The sequence below is a fragment of the Suncus etruscus genome, chromosome 2 (genome assembly GCF_024139225.1).
Source record: "Suncus etruscus isolate mSunEtr1 chromosome 2, mSunEtr1.pri.cur, whole genome shotgun sequence".
Taxonomy (NCBI): Eukaryota; Metazoa; Chordata; class Mammalia; order Eulipotyphla; family Soricidae; genus Suncus; species Suncus etruscus.
The window spans coordinates 342,034-359,100 of NC_064849.1; the positions used below are offsets into that span (position 1 = coordinate 342,034).

General features: G+C 53.2%; 1 protein-coding gene across 1 annotated transcript; it reads left to right on the plus strand.

The window, feature by feature from the left end:
• The first annotated feature begins 499 nt into the window (after positions 1–499).
• On the plus strand, positions 500–16,832 carry CMKLR1 (chemerin chemokine-like receptor 1). Its single transcript, XM_049767841.1, has 2 exons — positions 500–524; positions 15,689–16,832. The coding sequence occupies exon 2, from the start codon at positions 15,692–15,694 to the stop codon at positions 16,802–16,804; it is 1,113 nt and encodes a 370-aa protein (XP_049623798.1). The 5' UTR covers positions 500–524; positions 15,689–15,691; the 3' UTR covers positions 16,805–16,832.
• The last annotated feature ends 235 nt before the right edge of the window (positions 16,833–17,067 follow it).

The following is a 17,067-nucleotide window of genomic DNA, read 5'->3' on the forward strand; positions in this document are numbered from 1 at the left end:
TTTTGGGGAGCAGAATGGGGGGGTCATTGCCCAAAGCACCCACTTTCCCAGGTGGAACGTTAAAGCCCTGTGAGAGTGATTTCATCATGCTCCCTCTCTTTTTCAGGGGTGCATCTTAATTTGAAGACGTAGCTGGGTTTGAAAGGACATGGGAGGACTCTGCATGCAGTACTCTTAAACAAGTCTCCGTCAGGATGGGTGGGGAGGGGGCTCTGGGAAGTCTGTGCTCTTGCATTCCAGTCTCTGACTCATAGGGGAAGGCAGTGGAGACAGGGATTATGGGGCTGGGCCGCCTCTCTCCCGCTGCTTTGAACATGAGCAAAGGGCGACACGTCCAAGCCTGAGCCTGGGTCTTCCCCGTCCCTGTGGCCAGCCTGCTGCTGGCCTGTGGCCGGACCATGTTTCGAGGTTAACCTGAGGCCCCTTGTGTCCATCTGCAGCCCGAGGTCCAACGACAGCAGGAAGAGCTCCCCCAAGAACCCAGCCAGCACCTGGGCCCCACAGGACCCTTCCTCTAGGAACAAGTAAGTGCTTTTATATTTTCACTTATTTATTTATTTATCTATTTATTTAGGAACAAGTAAGTGCTTTTATATTTTCACTTATTTATTTATTTATCTATTTATTTAGGAACAAGTAAATGCTTTTATATTTTCACTTATTTATTTATTTATCTATTTATTTTTGGTCTTTGAGTCACATCCGGCAGTGCTCAGCAGTTCCTCCTGGCTCTGCACTGGGGAATCACTCCCGGCAGGCTCAGGGGACCGTATGGGATGCCAGGGATAAAACCCAGTTGGCTGAGTGCAAGGCATTCACCCTCCTTGCTGTGGTGTCGCTCCTGCCCATAAAGTATTAACATACATCAATATACATAATTATTAATATATAAGCATTATAATACTTATTATGTAGTAATATAATAAATAATAATATAATATAAGTATTAATATATAGGGGCATGGTGCTGGGGATCACACTCAGGCTTCACATGTGCATGACAACTGCTCTACCATGGAACATCATCCAACCCCAAAGTAGTTGCTTGCAAATAAGCAGATCTTGGGGGACCCCAGTTGGGGAACCAGGTGGGCTCTCTGGGCCCACTGATCTGCCCAAGGCTTGGTCCTGGGGTGGTGCAGCCCCTCAGTGCCCCTCTGAGCGTCCTGCCCCTTCCTTGGCAACTGTGGGTCAGTCAGGATTCTAGGGTCTGTTCCTTCCATTCTTGGGGGGGGCCTACTCTGGTTAGGACGCCGAAGACAGGCGAAGTGTTCAGATCTCTGTTTGTCTATCCTGTCTCCCTAACTACACTGGCCCCAAGCTTTCTTGGGGTCTGTTGTCCCCCCTCCCTTGCTCTCCACAGCGTCCTCAGCTTAGGGACTGGAAGGCCTATGTCTCAGAGAGCAGAAGGGATTCTGGAGGGGCTCCTGGAAGGTAGTGGCAGAAGAGGAGGTGGGACAGGGACTGAAAGCCAGTTGCCTCAGTTTCCCTCAGGGGAACATTCAAGGACAAGCATTTGGACTGGAAAGACAGGGCTGCGCTTGGAGGCTCTGTATGTGATGGCGAACAGCAGGGTTGGACCTCCTGACTGCACTCAGAGGGGTGTGTGTCTGCTTTTTGTCTGCTTCATTCTTTTTCTCTTTCCTTTCTTTTTCTCTTTCCTTCCTTCCTTCCTTCCTTTTTCTTTCTTTCTCTTTCTTTCCTTTCTTTCTTTCTTTCTCTCTCTCTCTCTCTCTCTCTCTCTCTCTTTCTTTCTTTCTTTCTTTCTTTCTTTCTTTCTTTCTTTCTTTCTTTCTTTCTTTCTTTCTTTCTTTCTTTCTTTCTTTCTTTCTTTCTTTCTTTCTTTCTTTCTTTCTTCCTTTCTCTTTTCTTTCTTAGTTATTTATGGGTTATTCCTGGCTCTGTGCCCAGAAATCACAATCATTCCTGGCAGACTTGGGGAACCACATGGGATGCTGGGGATCAAAACCAGGTCAGCTGTGTGCAAGGTAAACGCACACCACCCCCCAGCCACACCCAGCAGCGCCCAGGGCTTACTCCTGGCTCTGCACTCAGAAATCAACCCTGGCAGGCATGGGGGACCATACAGGATACCGGGATTTTAACCACCATCCTTCTGCATGCAAGGCAAATGCCCTACCTTCATGCTATCTCTCCAACCCCAAGGACTGATATATTTTATTGAGTCCAGAGACCACCCCTAGGTGGGGCAGTAAGGACAGAGTAAGGACAGAGAGCTCAGGCTCTCCTGAGCCAGTCCTGCCCAGGTTTACGAGGAAGACCATCTCTGCTTCGAAGTAAATCCAAGTTGCGAACAAATATACAAAGGAACCATAATGATCTTTATTTTAGGTAAAATAAGTTGTAACCTAACACCCTCTGCTGTGGGGTTTGCAGAATGGCGCTCTCTGGTCACTGTCCCTTCTCCGTAACCTGGGGTGACAGAACCTCTGTTGGCCTGCCTTCATCCTGCCTCTCCCCTGGGCTCCCTCATTTCCTCATTTCCTGCAGGGCGGGCAGGAGGGAGACATTTATTTTCCAGAAATAATAAATTTCAGCACCAGACGGGACTTTTGCCTCTGGCAAGGGGACTGCTGGGGACTGGGTGGGGTTGGGGACACCATGACCTCCTGGCTCAGTGCCTCGCAGCAGGGTGGGTGCTCAACACCCCTTCCCAGCCTGGCAATAGCAGCAGCTCTGCCCATGGGTAGGCAGGAGCCAGAGGGCACCAAGTGCCTAGAACCTCTTTGAATAAACCTCAAATCCTGATGTCCGGGGCTGGGTCAGCTCAGGACTCTGGGATCTTGCAAGGGGTGTCGGGGGCTCACACAGCAGGAGAGACCCCCCCCCCCCAGAGTGCCTTCCCCAAAGTCCCTGCTTGCCTTGGTGCCTGGTGGTGGTGATGGTGACGTGAGTCCAGGGCGCGGTGTGGCTCTGGGGTGAGTACCCATTGGCCAAGTCTGGCACAGTGAGGAAATGGGAAGGTCAAGTCTGGCCTATCGTGGGGACCTGGTCACCGTGGCGGAAGCAGATGCCCGGGGACACCTGTGCCCTCTTCATAACTGGGCCAGGGACCGGTCACTTGCTCACCTCAGTTTCGAAACCCCAGAACTGGAAGTAGAAAGGACCTTGGAGTAGAAAGGCTTGGAGAGTTTCTCTGATTCTAAGGGCAGGGACACAGCTGGTATCCCTGGGCATGGTGGATGGGGTCTGAGTCCCCCAGGAGAAGCCTTCTGGAGGGACACGGAGCAGATGTTGATCCTGATCCCCAGCCCCATTCACCAGCCTGGCCCCTTCCATTCTCTTCTCTTCAGGGCCCTCCCCAGCCCCAAACCTGTAGCTGACTGTGACCATCTTACCTGGTAATCCTGACTGCCTCCTCCAGTCTCTCTTTCATCCCTCACTTTCCTCACCCAGCCCACCTTCCCTCCTTCTCTTCCTCCAATGCACCCCATAACCCTGACATGAAGGTTCAGGGCCTTTTGTGTGTGTGTGTGTGTGTGTGTGTGTGTGTGTGTTTTGGGTCACACCCGGCAGTGCTCAGGGGTTATTTCTGGCTCCAGGCTCAGAAATTGCTCCTGGCAGGCACGGGGGACCATATGGGACTCGGGGATTTGAACCGATGACCTCCTGCATGAAAGGCAAACGCCTTACCTCCATGCTATCTCTCTGGCCCCCAGGGCCTATTTCTGAAGCTTGCTGGCTGGTCACACCTGAGCAAGACTCTTAACCTCTCTGAACTCTTACTTTTTGTGTGTGGGGGGCACACCAGGCAGTATTTAGGGCTTACTCCTGGCTCTGTACTCAGGGATCACACTTGGTAGGGTTTGAGGGGATGCCAGGGATCAAACCCAGGTCGACTGTGTGCAAGGCAAACGCCTCCCCCGCTGTGCTGTTGTTCTGACCCAAACAACATCTCTGAACTCTGACTTTATCTGGAAAATGGGGCTAATGTGGGAGTTTCATCATGGCCTGTGAAGGCCCTGTGTGTTATGGGCTCTGAGCCAATTTTAGGACTCATCTTCAATGTGTTCTGCCCAGTTTAAGGTGCTGGGGTGCAGCTGTGAGCAGGCCCAAATCCTTGCCCTCAGTCAATGTCTATCTGATTTGTGACTCTATTTATGCTGCATTTATTGTTTATTTATTTATTTTTGGTTTTGGGACCACACCGTTGGCACTCAGGGGTTCTCCTGGCTCTGTGCTCAGAAATTGCTCCTGGCTGGTTCAGGGGACCACATGGGATGCCAGGGATCGAACCCAGGTTGGCCATGTGCAAGGCAAAAGCCCTATGGCTGTGCTATTTATCTGGCCCCTTTGTTTTGTTTTGTTTTGTTTTGTTTGAGGAAACCATACTCAGCAGGGCTCAAGAGTTTCTCCTGGCTCTGTGCTCAGGAACCACTCCTGCCAGTGCTCAGGGAACTCTTTGAAATGCTAAGGATGGAACCTGGCTTGCAAAGGGAGTACCTTCCCTGACTTTCTTTTTTTGTTTTTGGGCCACCTGGCCATGCTCAGGGGTTCCTCCTGGCTCTGAGTTCAAAAATTGCTCCTGGTAGGCTTGGAAGACCATATGGGATGCCGGGGAACAAATCCAGGTCCATATTGGGTCAGCTGCATGCAAGGCAAACACCCTAAACTGTTGTACTATCACTCTGGCCCTATGCTATGTTTATGATTTATGCCTCCACCATCCAATGCATTGGACCATCAAACAGCCTCAGCACAGGCTTGTTGGGGAAGGGAAGCAAAGTTCTCCAACCGGGGAGTTCTTATTGCATCTGTAGGGCCCAACTTGGGGTCCAGCAAGGTGATCCGTGGGACCCTAGTCTCTCAAGCCACCACTATGGACAATGTTGGGGGGGAGGATGCATATTAGGGGGGCAGACATCAGAGATGGAATTGCCATGTGGGAATCAGGATGGTATCCTACCTGTAGCTATGGGAATCCAACTCAGAATGGGTAAAGCAGTGAAAGAAATTCATGGAGAGGGGCCAGAGTGATAGTACAGTGGTAAAGCATTTGCCTTGCACGTGGTCAACACAGGACAGACCCCATAACCCTTGAGCGCCACAGGGTGTGACCCAAAACCCAAAAAAACAAAACAAACCAAAACAAAAACATAAATTCATGGAGAGGAGAGCAGGGATTCGAATCCCGACGTTTGACTTCACCATCTGTCTTCCACTCCTGCTCACTCACTGGGGTCTCTTCCAGCCCCTGGCCCTTCAGAAAAGGGTCCCCCTGGTCCCTGGTCCACGCCACGGGGCCCGGCACAGAAATCTGGACTGAGGACTCCATGATTGTTGGGAGGTTTCCTCTCACCCCACGGCCAAGCCTCCTTGTCGGAAGTTTCTCAGACTCTCCAAGGCTTTTTGAGTCAGCGTGTCTGGGGGTCCCCCTCCTCCCTCCCAGACTGAGGTGCCAAACCGCACAGAGCCCTGGGCTAGCCGAGTCCTCGTCTTCCTCCTTCTGTGAGGACCTATGGAGAAAAGCAGGAAGTTTCCAGAACAGGCCGGCCTGGAGTAAGCGGAGCCAAGGGGCAGCCAGCAAGGGGCCCAGATGGGGCTGTCCAGGGCCAAGATAAATTGGGAAAAACCTTGAGCCAGACATGAGGAGGAGGAGGTGGAGGAAGAGAAGGGGCTTGAGTCTCATGAACTCGTCAGTTTGTTCAACATCTCCTCTGGCCTAATGCACTTTTTTTTGTGGGGGGGGGGGGTCACACCTGGCGGCGCTCAGGGGTTCTTCCTGGCTCTATGCTCAGAAATCGCTCCTGGCAGGCTTGGGGGACCCTATGGGATGCCGGGATTTGAACCGCCGTCCTTCTGTATGCAAGGCAAACACCCTACTTCCATGCTATCTCTCCGATCCCTGATGCACATTTTTGAGGATCCTCCAAATCTTCGAGGACTGGTGATGGCACCCAGTGGGTACCACCCTGGTCCCGCTGATCCACTCAGCAGGGCTGGCTCTTCAGCTTGATCCCCTTCCTCCGTCTCTGCAGCCTAGTGGGTCACCAGAGGCAGAACCGAGCATGGCCGCCACACACAGCCCCCACCATGTCCAGAGAAGGGGCCCAGAGCTCAGGTTCGAGTCAGGTGTTGGGACAAGTTGGAAAGGGCTGCACAGAGGAGAGTGGATGCTGGGGAGGGACGGATGAGGCCAGCAAAGGCCGTGGTGAGCAAGTTCTCATCCAGCTGTGACCACATCTGGTCTGCGAAGGAGAAAGAGTGATGGTGATAGGCTGAAACACTAGCGGCAGCCAGCTGAGACGCTCCTCCTGGGTCTCTTTGCTCTCTGCCAGCCTGGCCTTCCTGCCACAGGGCAACCGCTGTGCTCCTGGTCCTTGACTCTTTTCCTGCAACCCATCACTCTGCTGGGAGGAGGTGGTATCAGCAGGCCCACTTTTCAGAAGAGGACACTGAGGCCCAGGGAGAAGGGACCGGCATCCTGGTCATTGTAGCTAAGAAGGGCCTTTGGGTCTATGACTGGGAATGGGTGAGTGCCAGCTGGTTGGTTGGCAAGGGCCACAGATTAGCTCAGCAGAAGCAAGGAAGGACTTATAAATGTATATGGGGGCTGAGCTGGGGGGTGTTTGCAGGCTACTCCTGCCTCAGTGCTCAGGGAAGCCCCCTGGTGGTGCTCAGAAGACCAGGCAGTGGCAGGGAGCAAGCAGGCGTGAACTCCACTCGGTGAGGCTTTTCCAGGGCCCGAGGCCCTGAGCACTGCCAGGTGTGACTGCCAGAACAGAGCCTCAGGAAATTACATGTAATTTAGTAAAGTCCATGTCTGGCCCAGGACATTTAGAACAGTGAAGAGGGATTCCCAAGAAGTCCCTCTGCCTGTACTCTTTTAATTTTCTGAAAGGAAGGTTTAGTATTGAGAGTTCAGAGAGCTAAAGCAACTTGCCTGGGGCCACACAGCATGACAATGTTATTTTAAACTTGTCCTTTTGGTTTAGATTTTTTTAAACTTACTTTAAACACCGTGGTTTTGTGAAGTTGTTCATAATGTAGTTGGCTTTTATTCCACGGTTATAAGGTTATTTATAATTGGGTTTCATTTAGACAATGTCCAAGACCCTTAGCCGAGGGCTGCCACTAAGGTCCTCATCCTCCCAAACATCCTTCCTCTGCCCGTTCCCTTGTTCCCCTGCCTGCCTCTAGGGCAGACATTTCTTGTTCTTGTACTAGTCCTCCTCCTCCTCCTCCTCCTCCTCCTCCTCCTCCTCCTCCTCCTCCTCCTCCTCCTCTTCTTCTTCTTCTTCTTCTTCTTCTTCTTCTTCTTCTTCTTCTTCTTCTTCTTCTTCTTCTTCTTCTTCTTCTTCTTCTTCTCTTCCTCTCTTCTCCTTTTCTTCTCCTCCTTCTCCCCCTTTCTCTTCTCTATGTATAATCTATATGTATATACATATATTTTTTCTTTTTTTTCTCCTTTAGACACTGTTTTGTCATCTTGGTACTTAAGTACTTGGTGCCATGCCTACTTTATCTCAAAGCTGTTCTGACTAATTCTGAGCATAGGCTGGGAGCAAACAGACAGACCCCGGACCCACTGGACTCTGAGCTATTAAAGCCAGAGAGAGTCTTAGAACTGTCACCTCCAAACTCCTGTTTGGAGGGAAACAGGAGCATCAGAAGATGAGGATCTATGAAATAACCACCCTTCCTTCACCTGCCCAAACCCCGACCCAGCCTTTCACCAGCCACGGGCTGTGGGTCCGGCTCCACCCAGTGGAGACCCAACTTGCAAATGACCTCACAGAGGTGCTAGAGCCACTCAGAGATTTGGGGGGGGGGGTATGGACGTGAACATGGAAGGCTCTGTGGAAAAGCCTCATCTCTGGGCGTCTGAACCTGGACCTTCGACGTCCCTAAGCCTCAGCGGAGCAGCATTCTCTATGGGGCTCTGTGAGAGTGTGGCGGTGCAGGAAAGTCCCCCCAATCCCTGAAGCAGGGGTGCAGCCTTGCTAAAGGGTAGCACAGGGCTCCAGAGGTCCCTGCTCTGTTCTCAGCTTGTCTCCCAACTTAGGCCCGCACATGGCCCAGCCCATACACACGTCCTCTGTACAAGGCCCCACTTAACACATGACCAGGTTGCATGCCTGCACACGGTCTAAGCAGCACATGGCCTGGCCCCCCGTCCCACCCCACCCAGCATTCAGGGGGGAAGCAGTGATTGTATTAGTCCCTGAAACCCTCACGGCTGAAGGGGGGGTGTTGCTCTGCTGACTTGGATTTCCAGAGGCAGCGACTATGACTCCTGAGTCCAGGCTCAGGACCTATGGACCTGGGGGAGGGCAGAGTGGACACGTGGGGATACAGTGGACATAGGGCGGGCACAATGGACGCAGGGAACACAGGGGCTGTGTGAGGCAGCGACCACCCTGCCGGCCTCTCCGACCACATCCTGAGCTGATCATGTCGGTGTTCACCGCCCCCCCCCCCCATAGCCGCCCCCGCTCCCGGGCCGAGTCTACACGGTTTAGGGATTATTTGCATGAATGGGCTCCAGGCTGACTTCAGGGGATTAAGCGGTTTCAAAGGATTAAGCAAATGCCATATCTGGTCTCGCAGGCCAGCAGAGCTAAGCCGGTGTTTATGGGGGAGCGGTTCTGCCCTCTGCCCTCTGCCCTTTGCCCAGCAGCTGAGGACACAGACTGGGCTGGTTGGGGGCTTTAGGGCTGGGGCCGGCTGCTGGGTCCCCAACAAAAGAACAAATAAAAGAACAACAAAAGAACAGGATTTAGACCCAGGCCTGTAACCCAAAGGGCCTGTAACCCAAAGGGCCTGTACACAGACTTTGAGTGAGAGAGGCCTGGGTTCTCTCCCCAACACTACATGGCCCCAAAACATGGCCTTGAACAACCCCTATGCCTCGCCCCCCCAAAAAATCACCCAAACAAAACTGAAAGTGTGGCTTGAGCTAAGCTTGCAAAGAAGCAACTCTTGCCCCTGAGACTTGGTATAGGATTCCAGTGTAGCTTCGGGCCAGACTGGTTCAGTCCTGAGGTGGGAACCAGATCCCTGGCCTTTGGGGCTGTGATATTCTTGGGTCTGGGATGCTGCAGGGCCTTGAGCGGAAGGTTCCCAACTTTTCTTCATGGTCATCACTTTGGTTTTGGGATTCGGCCTCCCATTCCCACAGCTGGTTATGCTACATTGGGTTCACAACCCTCAAATCTAGTTTCCCTCTGGGGCTCTAGGTAGACTGATTCTCCCCGTTTCCCTTCCTTTTGTGACCACTGTTTGGCTTTAGAGTCTGAGTTTGCTTTGTTTTGTTTTGCTCTGTTTTTCTCTTGGTTTATATGTTTGGGTCCTTCACAAACACAGAGAAAGTGGAATTAGATGGTGTCTCTCTCAATCTGACTTCCCCAGTTGAACACCTTGGGGGCTGTTTTCAGCACCAGGACATGCCCCCTCTTTAGAGTTTCTGTGGGTACGTGTGTGTGAGGCGGCAAAAAGCCTGAGTTAAGAAGTTTATAGGGACTGGAGCAATAGCACAGCAGAGAGGGAGAGCGTTTACCTTGTACAAGGATGACCAGGGAAGGTTCAATTCCCAGCATCTTATATGGTCCTGCGAGCCTGCCAGGAGCGATTTCTGAGTGCAGAGCCAGGAGCAACCCCTGAGCACCTCCAGGTGTGGCCCAAAAACAAAAACAAAAAAGAAAATTATAGGGGCTAGATCAATAGCATAGCAGGGAGGGAGGGCATTTGCCTTGCATAAGGCTGACCCAGGTTCGATCCCCAATATCTCATATAGCTCTCTGGGTCCTGCCAGGAATGATTTCTGACTGAGCACAAAGCCAGGAGCAACCCCTGAGTGCTGCTGGGTATAGTTCAAAAACTATAGAAAAAGGTAGGTTTCGTGGGGGTTGTTTTGGAGAGTCCGCCTGGTAGGTTTGGAGCAGCTGCTTGAAGTTTGCTCAACTTTCTACTTAGGAGCCTCAGGACTCTCTGTGTTGCCCCTCTCCCCTCTCCCTTCCCCTTCTCCCATCTCCTCTCCTCTCTCCCTTCCCCACTCTGGTCCAGCCCATTGCTCAGAATGTCCCGTCAGACCCAAAGCAAACACGTCTCCTGGCCAGACTCAGTGAGTCAGAGGAGGCTTTGGCGTGGGCAGCTGGGCCAGGAGGAAACTCTCCCCACAAATCTCATTCTGCCCGGGTGAGTGCCAGTTGGACCATCTGCAGGGATTCTGTTTTGGGGGTTCCAGGACTGTGGAGATGGGGGTCTAGGAACTGTGATTCTCTGTGTCTTTGGCGGTTGAAGATCCTCCTTTTCTCTGCCCTGGATGGGAAAGAGCTGAAGCTGGACCAACCAGGGATTTTGAATGCAGAATCTGGGTGGGCCGATCTCAGGGTGGGGAATGTGGGGGCTAGAAAGGGGGGTGGGAGGCCCACAGAGTGGGGGGCTTTGAGAGGGAGAGTGGAGGGGCAGACAGGGACTGCTGGTGAGGCAGTGATGGTGGGCAAGGTGAAGGAGCAAAGGTCAGGAACCTTGGTTCCAACCCAGTGGAGGATGCTCTCTGGCTGTGTGACCTTGAATTAGTGGCAGACCCTCTCTGAATGCTCTGCCCTTGGTGGGCTCTGCAGTAAGGGCTGAGAGACAGGAAGTGGGCAGAGCAGGCCAAGTTCCTGCTCTTGGGGAGATCCAGGTCCACCCCAAAATTTTTTCTATGTGGCTGGTGAAGAGAAAGAAAATCTCTCTTGGGACCTCCACTCTCCCAGCTATAAAATGGGGTCCCCTCTGCCGGGATCCCAACTCTAAGAGCTTCCGAGGGGTCAAGAGAGTCAAAGGCGACTGAGGGGTTGGACTGCGGGGAAGGAGAGAGCAAGTCCGGAACTGGGCCCTAGCCAAAGGACCATTTCCAGTTTCCTCCACTGGTTCCCACGCCCACAGGCCCTGATAAGGCCCAGACACAGGGACTGTGGCTGAGCTGCTACAGCCTGGGGGAGCTGCAGGTCTGGAAGAGCAAGTGGGGTCCACCGGGGGGCTGGTGAGGTTCGCAGGTGAGTGGCAGGGGGCTGCCGTGCTCCAGGAGGGGACAGCTGGGAGATTTGGGGCTGCGCCCTGCAGGAAAGAAACCCCCAGAGCAGACAGAGGCTGAGACCAGACAGAGGGAGGGACCCGTGACAGAAAGGGGACACCCAGACAAGGAAGGGAGAGAATCAGGCTTGGACTGTCTGTCTCTCTGAACCCTCCCGCCCCCATGGATTCTGGGGTGGCTCTGGGAGTTTCCACCTGGGGACAGAGACCCCAGCATTCTAGAATATTCTAGAGTATTTCTTTTTGCTTGTTTGTTTTTGTTTTGGGGCCACATCTTACTATGCTCAGGGATTACTCCTGGCTCTGCACTCAGAAATCACTCCTGGCAGGCTCAGGGGGCCATATAGGATGCCAGGGATAGAATCTGGGTCTATCCTGGGTTGGCAGAGTGCAAAGCAAATGCCCTACTGCTGTGCTATCACTCAAGGCCCGAATTTACCACTTTGTTTATTTTTTCTGGGGATATTTCTAGAGTATTCTAGAGAATGAGAATAGAGGGGATAAGTGTGGCAACCTGGCAGTCTCCACGAAGGGAGGCCTTTCAGCTTCCTCTTATGTCCACAGTATCTTTTGGCCTCGAGGAGGGGAAGGCACAGTGGGGTACCTGAGTTACCTTGTGCCTTTGGACAGGCTCCTTAGCCACCCCTATCCTCAGTTTCCCTCTCAGATGCTAGAAAAAAGTGTGGCCATCAACCACATTAGTTAAATCAATAGGATGCCAATAACTTGACCCCAAGGGGTTTGTTCTTCAGAGTGGGAGAAACCATATGTGACCTTGATCTCATATGCCTCCCCCTCCAAGGCTGCCATTGGGGGTGGGATTCCCCCCAACCCTTGTGGGCTGCAGGACCATCCGTGTTGTCTTTCTGGGGGTTTTGCAGGCCTGAAGCCCATAAACCCTCCTGGAGACAGCTATTCCTCACTCCTTTCCAAGACATCCAAGTTCATCGCTCACCTCACAGATGAGCCAGGGCCCGAGTTCAAACCCTGGCTGGCTCCTTCCCATTGATCTTAGAACGTGATCTTTGTATTTATTTCCCTGTGCACCTTCCCTGCACTGCAGTTCCTCTGGTGAGGAGGTGAAGCTATGCCGTGTCCCGAAGCCCCCAACAGCTGTGGGCACCTGCAGTCCCCCTCCTCACAGCATAGCCAGGTGGCCAGCCCTCGGCCCTCAGCAGACATGTCTTCGCCATGGCTGCAGGTGTGACCCCTGACCTCGTCCATACTCTGCTTGGCATCTGCTTTGACGACTTACATCTGGGGGTCTTGCTGCGGGGACACCAGCGGGCCTGGGCCAGCCTGGGAACGCACCCCACACCCCAGCAGGCCGGGGTGGAAGGACATCAAGATTCGGCCTCTGGGAACATGACCTCCATTGTTCCCCGAGCCCTCTCCCCCAGCCTGGGCCCCCAGCCAAGCTGCCTTCCCTGGGACTTCAGGGCTGCCCTCAGCCTGGCCTCCTCCCCTGCCCTGGCCTCCGTGTCACCCCTTCACTGGAGCACATTGTCCTGGAGCACTTCCCCAGTAAGTCAGGAGGCTGAGGTCTGCTTTTGGAGACGGGGAACTAAGGCACTGCTGCCGCCACCTTGCAAAAGCTGCTTAGAGCATCGTGGGTCCCTCTCCTGAGGGGCTGTGAGGAGTTGAGACAAGGCTTTGTGGGGACCCCCAATGTGACCCTCAACCAGTGACCCCACAGGTGGCCAGGTGACCATTGGGCAGGGACATTGTGTGACTGGATTGTGGTTTTATTTGCGTTTCTCTGCTCATCCCTCTGCAAAAGGGTTGGTTTGTTTAATTTTATTATATTTATCTTTATTTTTTACATTTTATTATATTTTATTTATTTTAACCCCTTATTTTTATTTTATATTTAGTTTTATAATTTTATTTTATTTTTAAATTGTAAATTTTATTTTATTATTTTATTTTATAATATTTTATTTTATTTTACTTTATTTTATTTTTTATTTATATTTAATTTTATTTAATTTTTTAAAAAATTAATTAAATCAAATTAAATTTTATTTTATGGCCACATTTGGCACTGCTCAGGGGTTATTCCTGGTTTTGGGCTCAGAAATTATTCCTGGCAGGCACAGGAGACCATAGGGAACGCCGGGGATCCAACCCAGGTCAGCTGCATACAAGGCAAATGCCCTCCCTGCTGTGCTATCGCTCTGGCCCCTAAAAGGGGTGGATTTGTTGGGAGGGGGGTTTCCTGCCCCCCCCCCTACTTATCCTGAGAGCAGGGCTTCATCTTTCAGCCTCTAAGGAGGCCATGAAGGGGTGGTGAGCTGGTCAGGGGGCCCTAGCCTTAGTCCCCTAGGAGTCCCCTAGGAAGGGACACCATGACAGGCACCCACCACACATTCACCACACATTTGCACACAGGAGCCAACAGCGCCCCTCCCACTCCTGAGACCCAAAGCGCATCTGAGCACCTCCCTGCATATCTCCAAGGCCCCGGGGAAGCAGGCGGGCCCAGCTGATGGGTTTTCTTGCTTGCAGGTTAGACAAAGGAGGTCCGGGGTGTGGGAGGGAGCTGCCTGAGTGGCAAAGCAGGACGCTAACCCTGCTCCTGGCACCCTTCCTGGAGTCCTGGATGGACAGACGGCAGAGCCGCCTGACGCTGGAGTCTCTGAGCAGACTCTGGGAGGTGTGAACTGGGGACACGGGCAGCAGCTGGGAGTCCCACCAGGACAGATTCTCTCTCGACCCTCTACTAAGGGGAGATGAGGGCAGGAAGGGGCTCTGGCTGACCCTGCCCAGGCTGTGACGGGCGCCCCAGATGCTCTCCCTGTGTGCTGCTGACCCGTGTCCACATCTGTTTGTGCAAGCTGGAGTGGTCAGTTTCTTGAGAGACCCCTGGAGACCCTGGAAAGGCGGAGAGGCCTCCAGTCCCTGAAAAGCACAGTGGGTAGGGCAGGCACAGGGCCAGAATTGGCCACATGCTGAGGACACCACAGGGCCTTCTCTGCCGAGGGGCAGCGGGATCGAGTGTGCGCGGGGGTGGCTGAGCCTGTGCCAGCGAGACGTCCAGCAAGGTGTGTGGGCTGCTGTGGGCACCAAGCCATGACTCACGGGTCCCCATGAACTGAGATGAAAACCCAGCAGAAGTCTAAGTCAACATGGGCGGGAGGACGGACCGACCCAAAGCAGAGCCTGTGGGGCTGAGGCCCTGAGGTTCCCCTGGGCATTGCAGAACAGGAGGGAGCAAAGGGGAAGCAGCCCAGTTCTCAGGAAGCTTCTCACCTGGGGTGGTTTGTTTTCTGGGAGAGAGAGGGGGGGGTAGAGAAAGAAAGGAGAAAGAGGAAGAGACAGAGGGAGGGAGGGAGAGGGAAGGAAAGAGGAAGAGAGGTTAAGAGGGAAGAAGAGAGTGAGAGAAGAAGAGGGAGAGGGGAGAGAGGGAAAGTGATGAAAAGAGAGGGAGAGGAAGTGAGGAGAGAGAGGAGAAAGAGGAAGGGAGAGAGGAAGAGAGGGAGAGGGAGAGAGAGGAGAGAGGTAACGAGAGGGTGAGAGAGGGAGAGAAAGAGAAGACAGAGAAGAGAGGGAGAGAGAGGGAAAGAAGAGAGAAAAAGAGTGCTCACAGGCTGAGCAAGGCATTGTCTGAGGGAGGCCTGGGTTCCACCTTTGCCACTCTGCAGTCACTTAATGGCCAGGAGTGGGACCCCAGGGGGAGACCATGAATTGGGGAACATGAGAACCCCCAGTCCTGACATATCTGTGCGCCCCCGCTGGAGAGGCACCTCACACAATTTGCCAAGACACCCCTAAAGCCAGGTTATCACACACATGGCTCCCAGGCTGCTGGCCAGACCTCTCCCTAGCTGCAGGGTCCAGAGCAGTGGCTTAGGTGCTGTGTGCCTGTTTCTCCCTTAGTAAAATGGGTTTCTTGGCCTACCTTCATCCTGGAGCTGTTATGAGGCACCAGAGGGTAGTGACATGTCTAAGCGGTGCTGGTTTGCAAAATAAGATTGAGAAGTAGAAAGTGGGGGAAATTTCACATTGGTCTTACTAGAGTCCAGGACTTGTGGGTGTTACTGTTAGGGTTCGAGTTGACACCCATGCCTGCACTGAGAGTCAAAGACCTCCTCCAATAATGCAAGGTGCAAAAGGGAGTTTATTCGGTTAACCGAGGTCTGAGCCTCATCCCACTAGGGGAGTCTTGGCAAGGACCCCAAGTCCAATCTTCTAGCAGTTTATATAGAAATCACAAGCAGTAACAGGACAACCGTTTCATCGTAGAGATGTCTTCGTTGATTACTGGTTTTTCTGGCTCAACTTTGGTTGTTGAGGGAAAGTCTGAGCCGAACCCTGGCTGTCCAGGGAGCCTTTTCAGACAGAACATTCCAAGTCACTCAACCCTTGTTCCTTATTCCTGAGGGCACCAACTTCGGTTTTATATCTGAGTTGACTCTGTCTCAGGAAGAACTACTTCACTGGGGTGAGTGACTGACCTAGGGTGCCTGGGTTCTTATACTACTTCCTCCTTCTTTCCTCACTCCTCCTTCATCTCTTTTTCTTCCTCCTCCCCCTCCTCCTCTTCTTCCTTGTCCTCCTCCTCCTCCTCCTCCATTGTTGGTCTTGTTGGCCAACCTCGCTAGCCAGTTCCATCCCAGCACCCCCTAATGGTCTCTTTCTTCCCTCCCAGAAAATGGAGGAGGACTACTATCATAACTACTCGGACATCTACGACGACGACGACTACCTCTACCCGGTCCTGGTGCTGGAGGAGACAGTGCCCCAGGAGGGCAGGGCGTTGAGGATCTCCCTGGTGGTGGTGTACAGCCTCATCTGCTTCCTCGGCATCCTGGGCAACGGCGTGGTCATCGTGGTGGCCACGTTCAAGATGAAGCGGACGGCGAACACCGTGTGGTTCGTCAACCTGGCCGTGGCCGACTTCCTGTTCAACCTCTTCATGCCCTTGCACATCACCTACGCCGCCCTGGACTACCACTGGGTCTTCGGTCAGGCCATGTGCAAGATCAACAACTTTTTGCTCAACCACAACATGTACACGAGTGTCTTCCTGCTGACGGCCATCAGCTTTGACCGCTGCCTCTCCGTGGTGCTCCCGGTGTGGGCCCAGAACCACCGCAGTGTGAGGCTGGCTTGTTCCGCCTGCCTGTTCATCTGGGCCCTAGCTTTCTTCCTGAGCTCCCCGGCCCTCATCTTTCGGGACACGGTCCTGTACAATGATAAAATCGTGTGTTTCAACAACTTTAGCCTTTCCGCCTCCCTGTTCTCCCAGGGGCTGGCCCACACCACCCAGGACCCAGTGGGGTTCAGCCGCCACATGCTGGTGACGGTCACGCGTTTTCTCTGCGGTTTTCTGATCCCTGTGATCATCATCTCTACCTGCTATGCCACCATCATCTGTAAGCTGCGCCGGAACCGCCTGGCCAAGACCAAGAAGCCCCTCAAGATCATTGTCACCATCATCGTCACCTTCTTCCTCTGCTGGTGCCCCTACCACACGCTCAGCCTCCTGGAGCTGTATCACCACACCCTGCCCAAAGCCATCTTCACCCTGGGCTTCCCCCTGTCCACGGCCGTCGCCATGGCCAACAGTTGTGTGAATCCCATCCTCTACGTCTTCCTGGGCCAAGACTTCAAGAAGCTCAAGGTGACCCTCTTCTCCCGCCTGGTCAACGCGCTGAGCGAGGACACGGGCCATTCCTCCTACCACAGCCACCGGAGCTTCACCAAAATGTCGTCGGTGAACGAGCGCTCTTCCGCGAACGAGCGGGAGACCAATATGCTCTGAGTCTCCTCCACGAAGTCCCCATGGAGGTGCAAAGATCGACCCGCTCCAGAGTGTGGCAGGAACGATTTCCCATTCCTGCCCGCTGTTCCCTAGGTCCTGCCCAGAACTGTGAGGATTTGCAGTGGGGATGCTGGACTGACAACTCTTTTCCTTCAAGTATTATGGGAGACCCATCACGCCGCGGCCTGAGCACACCAGACCAGCATTCCACGTCTTGCAGGAGAGCTGCAAAAAAGCAACATGCAAAGGGTTGCCCAAAGTAC

Excerpts from the sequence above, each read along its gene's own strand:
- CMKLR1 (XM_049767841.1), top strand. The coding sequence starts at position 15,692 with ATGGAGGAGGACTACTATCATAACTACTCGGACATCTACGACGACGAC.